This window comes from Genypterus blacodes, unplaced genomic scaffold (assembly GCF_046128005.1).
Source record: "Genypterus blacodes isolate CSIRO-AG114 ecotype Tasmania unplaced genomic scaffold, CSIRO-AGI_Gbla_v1 ptg000381l_1, whole genome shotgun sequence".
In the NCBI taxonomy this organism is placed as follows: domain Eukaryota; kingdom Metazoa; phylum Chordata; class Actinopteri; order Ophidiiformes; family Ophidiidae; genus Genypterus; species Genypterus blacodes.
The window spans coordinates 2501-16275 of record NW_027467160.1 but is presented as its reverse complement, the minus strand read 5'-3'; the positions used below and the strand labels follow the sequence as shown (position 1 = coordinate 16275).

The 13775-nt window shown below is 45.0% G+C and overlaps 1 protein-coding gene and 2 long non-coding RNA genes across 3 annotated transcripts in view; all 3 read left to right on the top strand.

Annotated features, from left to right (window-relative positions):
* Positions 1-5438: 5438 nt before the first annotated feature.
* Positions 5439-10244, top strand: hjv (hemojuvelin BMP co-receptor). The gene is made up of 6 exons (XM_076138566.1): positions 5439-5522; positions 7321-7404; positions 7501-7596; positions 7939-8462; positions 8544-9577; positions 10122-10244. The coding sequence occupies exons 2-5, from the start codon at positions 7383-7385 to the stop codon at positions 9177-9179; spliced, it is 1278 nt and encodes a 425-aa protein (XP_075994681.1). The 5' UTR covers positions 5439-5522; positions 7321-7382; the 3' UTR covers positions 9180-9577; positions 10122-10244.
* A 320-nt stretch (positions 10245-10564) lies between these two features.
* On the top strand, positions 10565-13090 carry LOC142989151 (uncharacterized). The gene is made up of 4 exons (XR_012960660.1): positions 10565-10638; positions 12038-12186; positions 12336-12395; positions 12792-13090. It is a non-coding gene; the product is annotated as an uncharacterized LOC142989151 (long non-coding RNA).
* A 437-nt stretch (positions 13091-13527) lies between these two features.
* LOC142989149 (uncharacterized) overlaps positions 13528-13775 on the top strand; it is a 1925-nt gene continuing 1677 nt past the window's right edge. The window contains exon 1 of the long non-coding RNA XR_012960659.1: positions 13528-13775. This exon is cut by the window's right edge and continues 61 nt beyond it. This is a non-coding gene — a long non-coding RNA (uncharacterized LOC142989149).

The following is a 13775-nucleotide window of genomic DNA, read 5'->3' as shown; positions in this document are numbered from 1 at the left end:
GTAGTACTGTAGTGCTGTAGTACTGTAGTGTTGTAGTACTGTAGTGCTGTAGTACTGTAGTATTGTAGTGCTGTAGTATTGTAGTACTGTAGTACTGCAGTACTGTAGTGCTGTAGTACTGCAGTGTTGTACTGTAGTGCTGTAGTACTGCAGTGCTGTAGTATTGTAGTACCGTAGTGCTGTATTACTGTATTGTTGTAGTACTCTAGTACTGTAGTACTGTATTGTTGTAGTACTCTAGTACCGTAGTGCTGTATTACTGTATTGTTGTAGTACTCTAGTACTGTAGTACTGTAGTGCTGTAGTACTGTGAAGCTGTGAAACTCTCTCACACATACTTTTCCCCTCCAGACTTCTTTGTTGCTCTGGGGCCCTGGCGCTCTCTTGTACTGGTCACCATGGTGATCAAAACCCTGGCAAGAATCTGCCTCAGCTGTTGATATGCAAATGACACACAGGCAGAGAAAAACACAGGAGGAACACTGAGAACTTACTCACTACTAAACCACTAAATAAATAAACTAAACTATCCACTAAATATTATAAAAACACTGGCAAACTAATAGTTGATGACATAACGTCAGTATAGATCCATGAAGCCTCTACAAGGTCTGTCTGTCTGTCTGTCTCTGTCTGTCTGTCTGTCTGTCTGTCTCTCTGTCTCTCTCTGTCTGTCTCTCTCTCCCTCCCTCTCTCCCTCTCTGTCTGTCTGTCTCTCTGTCTCTCTCTCTCTCTCTGTCTCTCTCTCACCCTCCTCCCTCTCTTTGTCCCTGTTCACATGTTGTCTTTTCCGTGTCCAGATACATACATGTGTCCAGATGTGTAAATGCGACACATACATCAGTGATGCAGGGGTCTCCACCTCCTCCATAATGTCTGATGGTGGATAACTGTATGATGACTGTTGTGACTCAGTGTGCTGGGCTGTGCTGTGTTTCAGAGTGAGGCTGTTTGAGGGGGCGGAGCTTGTGGCAGACTCGGGCGTGGTCTTGGACACCACCATGAGGGGGGGCAGGCTCGGTGTCTTCTGCTTCTCCCAGGAAAACATCATCTGGTCCAATTTGAGATACCGATGTAACGGTACGACCTCTGACCCCACACAGCTCACCTGAGCCTAACTTCACTCTTCATCCTGTCATCATGTTTGTTTGTTTGCTTTTCAGACACGGTGCCTGAAGACTTCCTGTCTCATCGTAGACAAGTGTTGATGCACATTAAGGTCTAAGAGAGACTGTACACACACACACACACACACACACACACACACACACACACACACACACACACACACACACACACACACACACACACACACACACACACACACACACTCACACACACACACACACACACACACACACACACACACACACAGACAGACAGACACATATATAGAGGTGTGTGTGTGTGTGTGTGTGTGTGTGTGTGTGTGTGTGTGTGTGTGTGTGTGTTTAGGTCTTAGTTCATATTGAAGTTTTTTCTCTCCTGTTTTCTTTTCATATTTAAATGTTTTTGTTTGTTTCTGTATTTGGTTTGTATTTACTTTTGTTATTTGGAATAAAGTCCTAAGTTTCCCTCTGTGGTGAGTTTAGTTCATTAGTGTGTGTGTGCGAGCAACATAACACAGACACACACACACATACACACACACAAACACACCCCTCTGGTGGCTCCAGCTAAAGAGCTTGTGCTTCTGTTTGGACAGATGTTCAGCTCCTCCTCCTCAGCGACCACAGAGCCACAGATGGAGTGACATCGCCCGTCTCCAAAGTGCTGCCATTGGCTGATCAAACATCGCTCACTTCCTGCCCCACGTGATGACAGCAGACGCCACTATTGCAGCTCGGCCCACTGTGATTGTGCTTGGTTGCATGCAGCGATCTGAAGGTCCAGAGTGGATCAGCGACGTTAGCTGCATCTTCACCAAAGATCCTGTTCTGCTAGCTGTGGTCTAACAAACACACAGGAAGTCCAGAAATGAGAAGAACTCAAGAACCTTCAACCAGGACACGCCCCCTCATTCACACCCAATCACCTCAGCCACACTTTGATCTGTGTTTACATCTTACCGCCCAGCTGTCCGTCCGCCCGTCCTGCGGTCCTGTTTCCAGACGAAGATGAAGATGAAGAGGTCGTGACCCCTTGGCCGAGGAGGACGGGACGAGTGCAATATTGGAGGGGACAAGACAACAGTGCACCGCATCCCGAAACCTCCCCGACCCTGGGAGAGGAAGGGAGGGAGAGGGAGAGAAAGAGTGAGGGAGGGAGAGTTTGTCGGCTCAGTCATGTGACCTGAGTTCTTCTTGATCTCAAACTCAACACGTTCAGTCAAATTGAGCCCCCTGGTGGCTGTAATGAAAGGCAGTGTTAAAAACAGGCTCAGATTGCAGGTTTCATGGTTGTGTTTGGCCTGTAGGGGGCGCAGTGACAGCAGCCTGATGGAGTGAGAGAGAGTGAGATGTTCCTTCAGCTCCCACATCAACACAACCTTCAGCTACATTCCTTCACTGAGTGACGAGGCTGAGATGAGTGTGAGCTCTTTGTCTCCATGTGAGGTCCAATCAAGCAAAGGGTTCAAGAGAAACACAAATGAAGCGTTCACTCAAACAGCCATGAAACTTTACTGTAACTTTACAAAAACTTAACTGTAACTTTCACAAATAGGAAAAACATTTTTACTTCTCCTGAAATCACAAAACTCCATTAAAAACAAGAAAACAATCAAAACCATCGGCTCAGACTCACCGCACTGCTGCCTCCTGTGTGTGTGTGTGTGTGTGTGTCTCCACAGGTCCACACACACACACACTCAGTAACAAAGGGCCTGGTGCTCAGCCAGGCTGGAGGCGTGAACACTTAAAGGGACAGACACACTCACACATACGTCAACATGTTATTAAACCAGTCAATCATTTTAATGATAAACCTTCCCCCCCAAAACACACATCTGCACTACTCTGAACACATCTGTATGATGATGGACTGACAAGTATGACAAGACTGCAGTAACCGCTCTGTGCTGCCACCTGGAGGACATCTGCTCTCACTACACCAGTATGATACCACACAATGAGTCACACAGTGTGCAGTATGGAGAGTACTACAGTATGTAGAGTACTACAGAGTTCTACAGTATGTAGAGTACTACAGTATGTAGAGTACTACAGTATATAGAGTACTATGGAGTACTACAGTATGTAGAGTACTACAGTATATAGAGTACTATGGAGTACTACAGTATGTAGAGTACTATGGAGTACTACAGTATGTAGAGTACTATAGAGCACTACAGTATGTAGGGTACTACAGTATGTAGAGTACTACAGTATATAGAGTACTATGGAGTACTACAGTATGTAGAATACTATAGAGCACTGCAGTATGTAGAGTACTATGGAGTACTACAGTATGTAGAGTACTATAGAGTACTACAGTATGTAGAGTACTATAGGGTACTACAGTATGTAGAGTACTAGAGTTCTACAGTATGTAGAGTACTACAGTATGTAGAGTACTACAGTATATAGAGTACTATGGAGTACTACAGTATGTAGAGTACTATAGAGTTCTACAGTATGTAGAGTACTACAGTATATAGAGTACTATGGAGTACTACAGTGTGTAGAGTACTATAGAGTACTACAGTATGTAGAGTACTATAGGGTACTACAGTATGTAGGGTACTACAGTATGTAGAGTACTATAGAGTTCTTCAGTATGTAGAGTACTACAGTATATAGAGTACTATGGAGTACTACAGTATGTAGGGTACTACAGTGTGTAGAGTACTATAGAGTACTACAGTATGTAGAGTACTATAGAGTACTACAGTATGTAGAGTACTATAGAGTACTACAGTATGTAGAGTACTATAGGGTACTACAGTGTGTAGGGTACTACAGTATGTAGAGTACTATAGAGTTCTACAGTATGTAGAGTACTACAGTATATAGAGTACTATGGAGTACTACAGTATATAGAGTACTATAGAGTACTACAGTATGTAGAGTACTACAGTATATAGAGTACTATAGAGTACTACAGTATGTAGAGTACTACAGTATATAGAGCACTGCAGTGTAAATTGTACAACTGAAGATTACTGCATAGATCAAATGTGAGATTAGCATTGTTGTTGTTGTTGATACATTGATGATGTCATGTAGATTGATATTCTATTATTAGAAACAAATACAAACTGATATAATACAAGTAACTAACATTTGTACTTCCATTGTCAAAGTGATGCTGCTGTTAGTAGTAAAGTAAGTTTGGTGTTGGTGTGTACTGATCAGGTTTCTGCCTCCAGCAACAGCAGCAAAAATAAACCTGTGTGTGTGTGTGTGCGTGTGTGTGTGTGTGTGTGGGGGGGGGGGGGGGGTCGTACAGCAGGTGGTCTTTGGTGATTTATTTTGAACAACTGAAGCTCCCAGTGAACCACGAGACCAGAGACCCGGCAGAGACCCGTCTGTCCTGTGGACGTGTCTTTTCTCTCTGGTCTTTTCTTTCTGCAGACTGAAGACATGGGTGGACGCTGACGCTTGGAGGTAAATCACGTCCTTGTTGTCTCTGCGCTCTTTTCCTTCTGTGAAGACTTGAGTTGTTGACTTTGTGTGATGAAGTTTAACTTTTAAAGTGATGAAGATGAGAATGAGGAAGCTTTTATTTGATTTGTTTCTCTTCCTGCAGAAGAAAAAAACAATTTCAGAAAAAATGATTAGATTTGATTGGACCAGAAAGCCGCATTAAGATAATGAATGACTTGATTGATAAGATGTGAGCCTTTTCAGCCTTGCTCACCTCATTATGGTCAGACTCACAATTTATCAATCAAATGCCAATCACAACTATGATGGCCCCAGACAGACTAACATCCATAGACTACATCAGGTCTGACTGATAAGTAGTGAGCCTATGATAAATCAGGTCAAAGTAGTTGCAGGGTGGAATCCCTGAGCTCACAACACAGCTGCTCACTGCAGTATGAGGCTCAGTACTTATCAGTCAACCCTACAGATTCTGTCTGTCTGTAACTTTAGGAGGGAACTGGTCCGTAAGGTTTAACACACACACACACACACACACACACACACTCCACACCACACATTGACATTGAAAGTTGATGTTTGTTATTTAAACACTTTGAGGATTCTGAGTAAACAACAAAATCAAACTTGTTGAAGTGTTTAAAGCATTATGAGGTCAACAAATCTTTGTTAGGGTTTTTTGATTCTAAAATTCTATTTTTTTTTAATTATTTTCTTATTTTTTCCTGACTCTTTTTTTCTTTTTCTTAGTCAATAACTCGACAGTGATTTATCCCAAAAGATTTGACAAGTGTTTCATTTGTGGATCGATCGATTGAACACAGGGCCAATGAAGCCACAGGGCCGCATTAAGCCCCGCCCCCTGGCCTCCTGTCTGTTTGTTCTTTAGGACAAACACGAGTCCACAAGAGTCCACAGGACAGGACAGGACAGCTGAGACGCACTCATGGGACAGCGAGACACGTTTACTGACAGGTTATATGTTTATAAACAGGTTATATGTTTACTGACAGGTTATATGTTTATAAACAGGTTACATGTTTATAAACAGGTTATATGTTTACGGACAGGTTACATGTTTACGGACAGGTTACATGTTTCTAAACAGGTTACATGTTTATAAACAGGTTACATATTTATAAACAGGTGACATGTTTACGGACAGGTCACATGTTTCTAAACAGGTTACATGTTTACAGGCAGGTTACATGTTTATAAACAGGTTACATATTTATAAACAGGTGACATGTTTACTGACAGGTTACATGTTTATAAACAGGTTACATATTTATAAACAGATGACATGTTTACTGACAGGTGACATGATTATAAACAGGTGATATGATTATAAACAGGTGACATGTTTATAAACAGGTTACATATTTATAAACAGATGACATGTTTACTGACAGGTGACATGATTATAAACAGGTGATATGATTATAAACAGGTTACATGTTTACTGACAGGTTACATGTTTACTGACAGGTGACATGATTATAAACAGGTGACATGTTTATAAACAGGTTACATGTTTACTGACAGGTTACATGTTTACTGACAGGTGACATGATTATAAACAGGTTACATGTTTACTGACAGGTGACATGATTATAAACAGGTTACATGTTTACTGACAGGTTACATGTTTACTGACAGGTTACATGTTTATAAACAGGTGACATGTTTATAAACAGGTTACATGTTTACTGACAGGTTACATGATTATAAACAGGTGACATGTTTATAAACAGGTGACATGTTTACTGACAGGTGACATGTTTATAAACAGGTTACATGTTTACTGACAGGTTACATGTTTACTGACAGGTTACATGTTTACTGACAGGTGACATGATTATAAACAGGTGACATGTTTATAAACAGGTTACATGTTTACTGACAGGTTACATGTTTATAAACAGGTTACATATTTATAAACAGGTTACATGTTTACTGACAGGTTACATGTTTACTGACAGGTGACATGATTATAAACAGGTTACATGTTTACTGACAGGTGACATGATTATAAACAGGTGACATGTTTATAAACAGGTTACATGTTTACTGTTGGGTGATTGTCTGATGCCAGCTGCTTTGTGTTGTGTTACTTTGTATAACTTGAATGTATTTTATATTCCTGACTCTTATTTCTAGGACTTTTCTTAAACAGCTGATTTGTATAGAAACAGGAAAACTGTCTTTGTAACTTAGTGGATCTCAGATCAGAGTTCAGGTGTAAAAGGTGATGAGAGATGAAACTTGATGATTGGCTGCTGATTGATGAGCCTGGCTTGACTCAGGAGCTGTGATGATGCGTTCAGGCTCTGCTGGGTAGTGAGGAAGAGGAGGCTCAGCTCCAGACTGACAGCTGAGCTGCAGGTCCCTTCAGTCTGGATGGGGCTCAGGTGGAGCTGTACTTGTTGTGACATGTAAGCATTATCCCCAAACTACAGCTCCTTCACTGGAAAAGGCTGAGGAGTGTGATGTGTGACGAAGAAGAAGAAGGGAAGACGTTTAATGGATCATGAAATCATCACGACTGTCATCTAATCATGTCTTCAGATAAGAAGCTTTTATCACACATTGATTCTTCCTGAGAAGAACAGAGTGGAGGAGGAGGAGAGTTGACAGGAAACAGGAAGGCAGGAAGTTGTATTTATGGAGACATGGGCGGGGCTTAACAGACAGATGAGCCCTCTGCAGGCTTTGGGTTAGGGTTAGTTTGATCATTTTACTTCCTTGCTAATATTACTCAACTTCTTATCAGCTCTGACAGGAACATGATGGTTCCCATCATCTTCATCATCTCCATCATGTCGTCATGACGTCATGACCTCACTGTTGTCACTTTGTAAGTTGGGTCGCTGTCCCCTTGTTTAGTCTTGGAGTCAGACTCTGCAGGCTCCGCCCACATGTTCCCTCACGGATGTGCTTTTGTCTTTCACAGTCGTCACGGTGATGGGCTCCATCTCTCCACACAAAGCGTTACCATGGAAATGCAGCATCCCAGTGGTTCTCATGCTCCAGCTGTGTTTCCCTCAAGGTACACACACACACACTCACACACGGCTCATGACCGTAAGAGGAGCGATGTGAATAAGCACCGCCTCAGGTAAATGACTGAGGCAGATTTCTTTCTCCCCGCCCCCCTGCCCCCCCCCCCCCCCCCCCCAGTATCTGAGGAGGTTAGTAATATGTATAAATGTATAAACTTCAACCCAACAACACCACAATGTGACGCTTCAGTGTCACCTTTCACCCCGTGACCTTTCCCCTGGCACTTTAAGCTCAAAATGTTTCTGTCTTGTAAATGGGGACATCTAGTGGTGAGAACAGCTCAGTGTCTTTCTCCCTCATCAGTTATACGCTGTCTTCCTGTCTTCAGTCCGAGCCTCCTGTCATATCCTGCGGTGTAACTCAGACTTCGTGGCGGCCACGTTGGACCTGGGCAGCAGCAGCAGTGGCGGTGGCGGCAGCGCCCCCAGCAGAGAGGTGGTGAATGCCGGGTACTGCAGCGCCCTGCGCTCCTACGCCACGTGCACCAAGCGGACCGCCCGTGCCTGTCGTGGTGACCTGGCCTACCACTCGGCCGTCCAGGGCATCGAGGACCTCCTCATCCAGCATCGCTGTCCCCGGGCGGGCCCCACCTCCCAGCCCCGCCCCCTGCCCCAGGCACCGCTCTCAGGGGACACCTGCGTCTACGAGAAGGGATTCTTCACCGGAGAGGGTCGCCCTCCAGAGTACCTTCACTGCGGCGTGTTCGGAGACCCGCATGTCCGAACCTTTAACAACCAGTTCCAGACCTGCACCGTGCAGGGGGCGTGGCCTCTCATAGACAATGATTACCTGTACATCCAGGCCACCAGCACACGGAGCAGAGGCATGACGCACGGCACCACGCTGACCAAGGTGAGACACGTCATGAGGCTCCTGCTCATGAGTGTAAATATAGAACGCAGCAGTTTACCCATCATGCCTCTGTGTCCTCAGATCACTGTCATCTTTAAGAGTTGGCGTCACTGCGTGGATCAGCAGATCTACCAGGCGGAGCTGGATAACGTCCCCGCCGCGTTCGCCGACGGCTCAGTGTGGAGCGGCGAGCGGCGCGGCCACCACAGCCTCCTGGTCCGCACGCATCATCCGGGCCGGCACGCCGAGATCCAGGCGGCCCACATCGGCACGGTGCTGGTGGTGCGTCAGAGCGGGCGCTCCTTGAGCCTGGCTGTACGCTCGCCACGTGCGGTGGTGGAGGCCTTCGCGCCTGAGCAGGACCTGCAGTTGTGCGTGTGGGGCTGCCCCGCCTCCCAGAGACTCGACACACTCGGCCCACCCCACGCCTCCCCGCCGCTCGCCTCTGCCGCGCACGCCCACTGTGCGGCGCTACTTCCTGCCCAGGACATGTACTACCAGGCCTGTGTGTTCGACCTTCTCTCCACCACAGATCTCAACGCCAGCAGGAGCGCCGTGGACGCGCTGGAGGACGCTCGCAGGATGATCTCTGACACACAGAGGCTCCACCTCCTGCCTGTGGCTGCAGCCAATCAGCACGCAGAACATCTGGACCTGACTCTGCTGCTGCTGCTGCTGCTGCTGCTGCCCGGCATTCTGGGAGATTTCATACTGTGATGGCTCTGCTGTACAACATCTCAGGGAGGGAGGGAGGAGGGAGGAGGGAGGGATGATGATGGTTGACCTCAACATGTAAACATTAAAATGTAACTGAATGTAAAATGCAACACGAAAACCTGTTTCCTGTCTGTGATGGTGACAAACAGCAGGACTTTTATTTTGAAGGTGCAGCTTTCTTCTGAAGGTCCACAGGTGTTTCAGGTGTTTCAGGACTTTGATGTGACCTTTAAGTGATCTGCACTTTTGAACTGGAATCTTTTGGGTTCCTGATAAGAATAAAAGCTGCAGGAACAAAAGATGACGAACGTGATGATGAAGATTTTAATTGATATCCTGTGATGGAATCTGATCAGGTTACAACAGGAAGGAACCACGCCAAACTTCACTGGAACACTGTGAGTAACACACACACACACACCAGCACACACACACACACGCACACGCACACGCACACAGGTGTGCAGGTGGTAACTTGTTGTACCACTGCACACGCTCTCTCTCACTCTCACTCTCTCACTCTCTCTGTCTCTCTGTCTCTCTGTCTCTGTCTGTCTCTGTCTGTCTCTCTCTCTCTCTCTCTGTCTCTTTCCCCCCTCTCTCACTCTCTCTCTCTCTGTCTCCCCCTCTCACTCTCTCTCTCTCCCTCTGTCTCCCTCTCTCTCTCTCTCTCTGTCTCTCTCCCCCCTCTCCCTCTCTCTCTCTCTGTCCCTCTCCCCCCTCTCTCTCTCTCTCTGTCTCCTCCTCTCTCTCTCTCTCTCTCTCTCTCTCTCTCTCTCTCTCTCCCTGTCTTGCTCTCATTTATTTTCTTGGTTTGTTATCTAATGAATTCATGATCTTCACTTTGTTCATCACAAAGTTTAAGCTGATCTCCATTGTTTGTCTGTTAGGTTTAAAGTCTTTAATTGATCGGGTATCATTTCTTTCTTTGTTATGACTCAGCCCTAGCCCACTCTGCTCTGCTCGGGTGGAGGGATGAGGGATGATTGATGATGATGACGATGACAAAGATTCTTGGGAAGACTCTTTTTCCTCCAAGACTTTTCCAGGGATGCAGGATGGAGGGATGCATATATGAGCGCCTCAGCAGAGCAGCACAGAGCAGCACAAAGCAGCACAGAGGACAGAGGACGCAGACAAACCTCCACTCATCTTCATCTTCATCTTCATCTTCATCTTCATCTTCATCTTCATCTTCAGCTCCTTCACCCAGCAGGCAGCAGTGAGTCTTTGTCTTCTAAAGCTTCTAAATGTTCCAGCTTCTGTCCTTTACCTTCCAGACGCTTAGAGCTGAGGTGATTTCACAGTGAGAGACCTTCACAGGGCCTAGCTGCTAACTGCCCTCCTCCTCCTCTGAACGTCTTCCCTGCTTCCCCCAGCTGACCCCCGTGTGGGCCGGTGACCGTAGCCGGTCGCGTTCGTTGGTGGCGGCTCTCCTCTAAATGAACGGGTGCACTTGGTCAGTTGCTAGGTTGGGTTTTAGTGGCTCGTGTTTATGAGAGCGGAGCCCCAAGGGTCTGTTTCATTTTGCCTTTTGCTAGAGTTAACCAGTTAGAACCTATTCTTACCTCACTTCCTGTCAGCTCATCTTTGCGCCTTTACTGGTCCAGAAGTGTGTGTGTATGTAAACCATTTTGTAATTTGATTTGATCATGTTTTTATTAGCAGGGGCAAAGCTCACAGCGCTGTAGCCACTCACACATCACATACTGGATATCCCTATGCTAATCATTAATGCTTAAGAGTACACAGACTACTATTACAACTATGAGAAGACATTCCACTACTAAATTAACTAACTGTTCTGATCTGATTCCAGTTGTTATTTAATTATCAATAACCTCTTATCAAGTTTCCTAATCTGATTTTAATGTAATGTAATTATTAAGATTCTTCCATTAAGCTTAAAGCTCTGATTCTAGTATAAACTAGTTATTAATATACTTCTATTAAGTTCAAAACTCTGTTTCTAGTGTAAACTAATTATTAACTTACTTTTGTTAACTTCCCTAATTTGAAACTAATGTCATTTAATTATTAATATACTCTTATTAAGGTTCCTAATTTCATACTAATGCAAACTAATTATTAATGTACTTCTACTTTGTTGCTACTCTGATTTTGGTGTAAATGAATTGTTAATACAACTTTACTATATTTAAAACTCGTATACAGATTATTGTTACCGATCACTTCATCCCAAACTCCACATTAAAATCATTCAAACATCTCCTAGTCCAGCCTGGGGGGTTAGGGCCGCTCACAAACTCCCTCTAGTAATCCAAGAGATAATCCTTGAGATCCTGATGGCTTTTGAAGACTGAAGCTAGATTCTAGCGTTGCTGTAACTTTTATAACCCTGTGATCTGAACCGTTTGCACAATTTCCCGATCTCTTGTGTAAGCTCTACTTGTCCTTTGTTCTTCCCCTACATCCTCACACAGGATGTAGGTGTGATTACATTATCTGAGCACATGCAATCATCAACATTTCTAGTTTCCTAATCATTGTACATAATCCTAGTTATCTTCTTAATATTCTTAACACATTTCAAACCATTGATGCTTATTAACCTGCGAGGGCTTCTTCCATCGCCACCTGAACTTCCTCTTTTCTCACAGTACACAACCCTACCTTTGATTGTGATTCAAATTCTTATTCACATGTTTTTTACTTCTTATAAATGATTTAGATTTCATAAATACTTGACAACAGACGGCCGGACGGACGGACGGACAGACAGACAGACAGACAGACAGACAGACAGACAGACCTGGAAGTACTTTCTCTCAACGAAACTCATTAGCTTTCTGAAATGAACTCAAAGTTGTATTTTTTTGCCCCTCTTCCTGTTGCAGTGCATTCTGGTTACCTGCCCTTTGTGTTTGTGGTGATGTGGGCGGAGCTTAGACCAGTGGCGGCGTTCCCGTTGAACACAGACATGCGTAGCATCGTCGAAAACCTCCAGGAGGCCCTGCAACAGTACAACAACTCTCTGACAAAGACGGTGAGACAACATAGACATGAAATAAGCAATCATGAGTGAGGGGGCGGGGCCTAAATAAAAAGTCAAATCACCAAAATAATTAACAACCAGGAAATACAACAAATTAAGTTTCTATTATTAAGTCTTTTCTTCATTTGTTTCTATTGTAGATTTCATCACAACCCATCCATGTCCAACCCTGCAGAGACACAACGGTCCAACTGAGCGAGGTAAGGACAGAGAGACAGATAGAGAGAGAGAGACTGAGAGGGAGAGGGAGAGAGGGAGAGAGAGAGGGAGAGGGGGGGTGAAAGAGAGGGAGGGAGAGAGAGAGAGGGAGAGAGAGAGAGAGAGAGGGAGAGGGGGGGAAGGAGAGAGAGAGGGGTAGAGAGAGAGAGAGAGAGAGAGAGAGAGAGATAGAGAGAGGGGGGAGAAAGAGAGGGAGGGAGAGAGAGAGAGAGGGAGAGGGGGGGAAGGAGAGAGAGAGGGGTAGAGAGAGAGTGAGAGAGAGAGAGAGAGAGAGAGAGAGAGAGAGAGAGAGAGACAACCATTTATCAAAAATACAATTCCTTTAAAAGTGTGTTCATGAGAAATGTGTGTGTGTGTGTGTGTGTGTGTGTGGTCAGAACTGCTCCCTGGTCCTCAGACTGTCTCAGTATCAGCTCTGCCTGCAGCTCCTCCAGGCCTCCAGTCTGGAGCAGGACACGCTGAGTGAGGTCATCAAGCTCAACAAGGACCTCATCCAGCACCTGGACAGCACACACACACACACACACACACACACCTGTGACCTGTCCGTCCTCTCTGTCTCCTGATGGATCCGATCACTTTGTCTCGCTGCTGAGATCCTTGCAGTGTGTAGACTGCTGGAACCAGCAGGTGGCAGCACTGCTCAGATAACACACACACACACACACACACACACACACACACACACATTTCTCATGAACACACTTTTGAAAGAATTGTATTTCTGATAAATGGTTAATATTTAAAGTATTTACAGACTTATTTCTCTAAATGAAGCCTCTGTTTTCAAAGTTTATATTTTTATAACTGCATTAAATAAATGTGATTGATTTTTATTTAAACTTTAAGTTAAAACTGTAAATAAAAAGTCTCAAAGATCCAAAGTGTCATACTGTACACACACACACACACACACACACACTGTCTTTCACACACACACACACACACACACACACACACACACACTGTCTTTCACACACACACACACACACACACACACACACACACACTCACTCTCTCTGTCACACTTACTCACCCTCTCACACACACTCAAAAAACACACACACACTCACACTCTCTCTCACACGCACGCTCACTCACTCACTCACACACACACTCACTCTCTCTCTCTCTCACACACACACACACACACACACACACACACACACACACACACACAGATCGCCGGAAGCAATGAAACAATAAGAACAGTAACAATAATAACGAGGCAGAAGAAGAAGTGGAGCGAACAGAGCGGAAGCTGGCTGTGTGGGCGGGGCTGTGTGTTCAGTTTGCTTCCGCTGAGCCGAGCGCGTCCACGCGGCTCTCGACCAAAACAAGTCATCGAAACTTCTTCCGGA